General features: G+C 37.3%; 1 protein-coding gene across 1 annotated transcript; it reads left to right on the top strand.

Moving 5' to 3' along the window:
• The first annotated feature begins 425 nt into the window (after nt 1-425).
• LOC135274895 (equatorin-like) lies at nt 426-5,929 on the top strand. Its single transcript, XM_064376207.1, has 3 exons — nt 426-826; nt 4,287-4,440; nt 5,373-5,929. The coding sequence occupies exons 1-3, from the start codon at nt 781-783 to the stop codon at nt 5,608-5,610; spliced, it is 438 nt and encodes a 145-aa protein (XP_064232277.1). The 5' UTR covers nt 426-780; the 3' UTR covers nt 5,611-5,929.
• Nucleotides 5,930-6,859: the final 930 nt, after the last annotated feature.

The raw sequence follows: 6,859 nt of genomic DNA, 5'->3' as shown, positions 1-6,859 counted from the left end.
CACACAGAAATATAGGCATTGTATATGTGAAATATAGACCCTATTCAGTTGATGAGTGTTTGCATTCTGTATCAACTACTCATTAATATTTGTCACCCCGAAATCAATACTTGCAGCACCTTCACAGTCATTTATGGACATTGGCAGAGCTTTGAAAATTTTTAATAGACTGACACACACATTCCCAGCTGAAGTAGAACAAGGCAACATTCTGCCTTCTTTCTTCAGCTCTCATTCTGTAAATAAGCGTCATTTTTGCAGTCCACCTAGTGCCACATGTTTTGAACTTTTTGTGCTGTTTTTGTTGATGATTTTGTGTTTAAAATGGCCCCCAAATGTAGTGCTAAATTGCTGGTTAGTGTTCCTAGGTGCAAGAAGGCGGTGATGTTTCCTTATGAAGATAATATGTGTTAGAGAAGCTTTGTTCAGGCAAGAGTTACAGTGCTGTTTACTATGAGTTCAGTGTTAATGAATCAATGATGTGTATTAAGTGAAGTATCTTTAAACAGAAACACATGTAAAACAAGATTATATATTAATCAGTTGATGAAAATGTTGTGACCAGACTTGCAGGAATCTAACCCGTATTTACCCTGGGAGCAACAGTTCAGTATTTGCTAATACAGTGTTTATTGTCACTTTCTAGAACATAGTGCCATGAATAATGAGAACAGACTGTACATACCATACACACACATACATAAACAGGCGATAATTTTAGTAAGTGAACATTGTTTACCGTAACACCAATTTATTGTTTTAACAGCTATAAATGGAAGAATGGTGGTCATGGATGATAAAGATCAATTATTTCGCTCAATTCCAGGTAAGAATAAATCCTTCAATTGTCTGGGCACAGTGGCTAATGCCTATAATCCCAGCACTTTGGGAGTCTGAGGCAGCTGGATCACTTGAGCCCAGGAGTTCAAGACCCGCCTGGGCAACATCACAAAAACCTCTTCTCTACAAAACATACAAAAATTAGCCGGGCATGGTGGCATGCCATTGTACTCTAGCCTGGGTGACAGAGTGAGACCCTGTCTCAATACACAAACAAACCAAAGTACTTTAATTAATAGACACATAAATATGCTTACACATCGTAGTGTCTTCATGGTGATACTATTTTTCCTAGTGAAGTGTGGTGTGTGAAAGGGGGTATCATGGTGGCTGACATCTCAGAGAGGACATTTACTGTGTAGGAGAGTTAGAGTTCCTGAGCCTTCTTTTTTAGTTATACTTTGCAGATGACCATTAGCATCTTCCTGTTTTGTAACATTTATTCCTGAAAGCAAATGGAGGAGGTAAGTGAATAATATATAGAATGCTGCCTTTTTTTAAAGTAGACTTTATTTTTAGAGCAGTTCTGGGTTTAAAGAAAAATTTGGCAGAAAGTACAGAATCTCCATATTCCACCCTCCTCAGCTTCTCCTACGTCTGGCATGGGTGTGGTACCTTTGTTACGATTTATGAACCGATAGTGTTGCATTATTAACTGAAGTCCATAGTTTACGTTAGGGTTCATTCTTTGTATCACAGTTCTTACATAATACAAATAACTCTTTAACTGTATAATACAGTTCCCTCTTTGTATTACACAGGTTTTGACAAATGCAAAATGTCACGTGTCTACCATCCCAGTATCATACAAACATTTCACTGCCCTAAAATCCCCTCTGCCCCCATCAGTTCATCCCTTTATTCCTCTCTCCTCCTGAACCCCTGACAATCACTCATCTTTTTACTAGCTCTATAGTTTTGCCTTTTCTAGAATGTCATATAGTTGGAGTCATATAGTGTGTAACCTTTTCAGACTAGCTTCTCTCACTTAACAATACGCATTTAAGATTCCTCCATGTTTTCTTGTAGCTTCAGAGCCCATTTATTTTTATCATTGATACTCCATTGTATGGACATATGCTAGTTCATTCATCTGTTGAAGGACATCTTGGTTGCCTCCAGTTTTTGGCAATTATGAATAAAGCTGCTGTAAACACTTGTGTGCAGGTTTTGACGTGGACATAAATTTTCGACTCATTTGGTAAATATCTATGAATATGATTTCGAGATCATATTGATAAGAGTATGTTCAGGTGCAGCGGCTTGCCTGTAATCCCAGCACTTTGGGAGGGCGAGGTTGGAAGATGAGAGTGTTTATCTTTCTAAGAAACTACCAAACTATCTTCCAAAGTATTTTTGGAATTCTCACCAGCAATGAATGTGAGCTCCTGCTGCTGGATACAGTTTTCATTAATGGACTAATTATATTAATAAGACTAAAATAAACCCCTGATTTGAACGCAAAATTTCATGAAAAAATAATCACATTAATTTCCCCAAAGAAACCTCTGTCCCATAAATAAATGATTGAAAAATAGCATCTGATGATATATCTTAGACCTGTCACTCATTTGTGCACTGGATTGATAAGTGTAGCCATTTGCCTTGTGGTGCTTCAAGAAAATTGAGTGATTCGGCCAGGCCATGTGGCTCACGCCTGTAATCCCAGCACTTTGGGAGGCCGAGGCAGGTGGAACACCTGAGGTCAGGAGTTCAAGACCAGCCTGGCCAACATGGTGAAACCCCTGTCTCTATTAAAAATACAAAAAAAAAAAATAGCTGGATGTGGTGACAGGCACCTGTAATCCCAGCTACTTGGGAGGTTGAGGCAGGAGAATCACTTGAAGTCGAGAGGCAGAGGTTGCACTGAACCAAGATTGTGCCACTGTACTCTAGCCTGGGCAACAGATCGAGACACCATCAAAAAAAAAAAAAAAAGAAGGAAGGAAGGAAGGAAGGAAAGGAGAGAGGGAGGGAGGGAGGGAGGGAGGGAGGGAGGAAGAAAGGAAGGAAGGAAGAAAATTGAGTGATTCTTCTTTGTTTAGAAAAAGTATAAACAGGAATGACAAATGCCTGTTCATTTTATAAATACTTTGTCATTTCTCTTATTTAATATTTAAGTGATTAAATTGAGCTTGATTGATTTTATTGTTTATTGAACACATGCTGCATGTTAGATGTTATAGACACATTATTCCATTAGTCCTCACGGCAACTCTGTGAAGTTGGTATTGTCTTCATTTTACAGGTGAGAAACCTGAGGCTTAGAGAGAAAAGCTGCCCCTACTTGCAACTAGCTTTTCCGTGATTTCCAGTGATTATGAATTCCAAGCCCTTTTCTGGTTCTGACCATCACCTAGATAAAGAAAATGTACTACGAGCACATCTCTCTATAAAAAACCCTTTCAGGAGACAGAAAAACAATTCAGGAGCACAGCCCATTTTAACATAATATGTTTAATTATTCCCAAAATATTAGGCCTCAAAGCATTCAATGAGTCATTGACAACTGTACACATTTCATGGTCTGAGATCATGCATTGACAATTATAATTTTTAAAAATCAGAGAATCTAGACATGGAAGCTTGTCACTGCTTATCACCTCAATATCATTACCTAGAAAATAGCGAAAACCCTTGGAACTTTTGGGTTGGCAGAGGCTGGGATTAGTTGGGGGAAAGGGGAGGAATGACAACATATTGTTATCATTACATGTTTAAGTCAGATATATATTCGGGCAAATGTAAAATTTGGCAGTAAAGCTATCATTTTATTAATAGATTTAGTAAAAAAAAATTCTTGATATCTCTAGATCGAGACATAATCTTATATTTAACTTATTGTAGAAAGTTAAATACGTTGATTCTACTTATTTTTATAAGTGAAGTACACTAGGTTTATTAGTCTTTTCAGTAATAAAACAGCAAAACTAGCCGTTAAGCCTCATGAAGGAAGCATCCACTATACGACCCTTTTAGCGTAAAAGAAAAGTCAGTGCATGACCCAACACTAGAGCATGCACCTTTGCCCCCGAAAGGCTGGTCCCTGGTGTGCAAGTCAATTGTTCTGAATAGTAATCTCTTCAGACCTAAGTCAGAGAAAGTCTGCTGTAGATGCATTTTGACATCTGGTAACCTGGGTTTGAAACCAGATTTTGCCACTTACTATGTGCCAAGGGCAAATAGAGAAACTTCTATGATACTGTAAAATGGAGCTAAGGACAGCTCCTTCGGGATGGCTGTGAAGGTTAAAGGGAAAAGATAAGAGTGCTTGGCTTTAGAGAGTTGCTTTCTCTTTTGCATCGCCTGCGGGATAGGAGACTGGGCAGTTAACACTCTGGATGGGGGAGGGCTTGCTTCTCTGTATTTGCTTTGTAATCTTTATTCCTTCAGGAAAACACACTGAACACCCTGTTTTCCATTGCGTTTTCTTTCTTTCTTTTCAGAATCTGATCTGAATGCTACGAAGGAAGAAAATCCGCCCGATCTAGAGGATCTGAAGATAAAATTAATGCTGGGATTCTCGTTGATAACCCTCCTCTCTTCTGTGGTCCTCTTGGCAATCTGTGGCGCCGCACTGTACAGACTGAAGTACCTGATGCAAGTCTGCAGACCTCTCCGTCTTTACAACAGAGGCATGGCATCGCATTCTCTCGTCTTTAGCAGATCTTAGGAATGTGCGACCTCCAAATTTATCCATACGGCATTCAAATGGATTCCATTTACCTTATTCAGATGGAGGATGGGACTGTCTTTAAGGGATTATCCTACTTGAACTTTTTCCCAATAGTCAACCAGAGATAGAAAAAACCTTAGTCAATTGGAAAGGATATAGAGAATCTAGATATAGGTTTTTTTGGTTTTTTTTTTTTTTTTTTTTTTTTAATGTAGCCCTGGAACAAAAGGGCTATATAATCTGTTCTAAATAGCATATCTGTTTAGTGTCTAATGTTTCTCATTCAAACAAGCCTTGAGACTTTCTAAAAACAGCCAATCTCTGTCACCTTTAAACTGTGAGGCCTGTCCATGTGCTCTTTCTTATAAAAACATTAAATTCAACTCAAGCCTGATTGAGGGAATTATTTAAAATTTTCACACAGTGTAAAATTTTGAAGATTACCTTCAAAAATCCTAACAGAGTTGCTTAATGTCAGTAATGATCCTTAATTCCATTCTTTCTATTACGGTGTTTTTGATGAATGGTGTATTTCTCTGGTCCATTAAAACTGTGTTCCTACGTATTTATTCCCCTTCATTCAATTTCTTGCACATTCTTCTTATTAAACTTTTATTAAGGCAACTTTTACTGTTTTAGTAAACTGGTTTATAAATTCTAGTAGAGATGTGAAACATGCTTCATTCATAAAGTGTTAAATATCAAATTATAATGAAAGAAAAACTATATATCATTTCTATAGTGTTAGTAATACATTGGGCAATATTAATAAATTTTTAATTTTTGAATGTTTTTTAAGCTGAGTTACAATGTATACAATTAAAAACAATTCTTAACATATGTTCTTTCTTTCCAGTCATGAAAGTTGTGAGAGACAATATTCCATCAATCCTGAGCTGGCCTCAATGCCTTACTTTCATCCATCAGAAGGTGTATCAGATACATCCTTTTACAAGAGTGCAGAGAGTGGCATATTTTGCGGCACCACTTCTTCAGATGTGAGAAGATCAGGGACAAAAATATCAGAATCTATGGACGTAAACAACGTCATAGAGTTTCCCGATGAAAGTAACCTGATGAAGATATCATACTGACGAATAGATACCTTTAATTCTTTTGTCATCAAAAGACCTTTATGTCTTCTGTTAATGTCATGATTTTGAAACTCTGCTGAGACAAACATTCTGGTGTTTAAAGAAGGGTGTATTCAATAAAAATTATCTCTTGGTTATAAAATTTAATGGAAAACACGCAAGAAAATAATTTAAGGTGTGAAAAACTCATTGGGTAAAAACATTCCTGGAGAGTGATTTTGAAAGATATTTTCTCTAGGCTGGTTCATTTTAAAATGAGGACATTTATATATTTATCTTCCCTGGAGGCATTTTGAGAACATCAGGGTACTCACCACTACCTGTGTACTTTCCCTCGTAAAGCTTGTTTGGATTTTTATTTTTGGTTGGTTTACAGCTCTCGGTGGCTTTGAATCTTGACAGAGCTGTTGTGGAGGTTTTCTTGGGTCCCCTGGGTGTCGGATTACCAAGGTAGGACTTGTCACCCAAAGTGCTACCTGTTTCAGAAGTCAAGTTGTAACCTCCAGCACAGGCCTTGGTGATCACTAAGCATTTGAAAACATTAATTTTCAGTTGATAATATTTTAGGAGCCTCACTGTAGTTAGAAAAAACAGTAATTTATTTGACAACATTTGTTTCAGCTTCAGGTACATGACAAAAAGAAAACCTAAAGGGCTTTGTGAAGACTTTTGTCAAGATCCTGCCTACCGATGGTAATCACGGTGTGTTTGCAGTAAACTGTGAGGTGGTATGTTGGTTTTATATTTTACTTTATTGTGGTTATTATGGCTGAATGATTGTGCAGCAGTCTACCCGGTATGAGGGTTTCCAGGCCCTTATTTCTTGATGACACGGTGCTACCTTGGTTGTTTACACATTTTCAGATGAAGCCATTAAAGCTAGTGAATTGGTTAAGTTTATGCACCTAGAGTAATGGAGCCGGGAACCATCCTATGAGTATCTTTTTATCAGTCAAATTTCTAAAATATATAAGTGGTAGTTCTACTCATTAAATTGCTGAAATTATGTAAGTGAAAAATAATCAGCATAAAGGCTTTAATACTTTTGGAAAAATCATTTATAGAGACAGTAAAACCTTTATAGGGACTTACGTTCCTTTATATGAGCATCGATGCTAAAAAGAGGGGAAAATAGAATTTGGAATTACAAGACCTGGAAAGTTCTACCAGCTGTGACCTGAGCAAGTCTCTTAGATGCTTTCTAAGCTGTAAATTATGGAGTTAGTAACAACCCCACAGTGATTATGAA

This window comes from Aotus nancymaae, unplaced genomic scaffold (assembly GCF_030222135.1).
Source record: "Aotus nancymaae isolate 86718 unplaced genomic scaffold, 86718_ANA_hifiasm-v0.15.2.pri h1tg000003l, whole genome shotgun sequence".
NCBI classification, from domain to species: domain Eukaryota; kingdom Metazoa; phylum Chordata; class Mammalia; order Primates; family Aotidae; genus Aotus; species Aotus nancymaae.
Note: the sequence above shows the minus strand (reverse complement) of the source record. Positions and strands in the feature narration are given on the sequence as shown.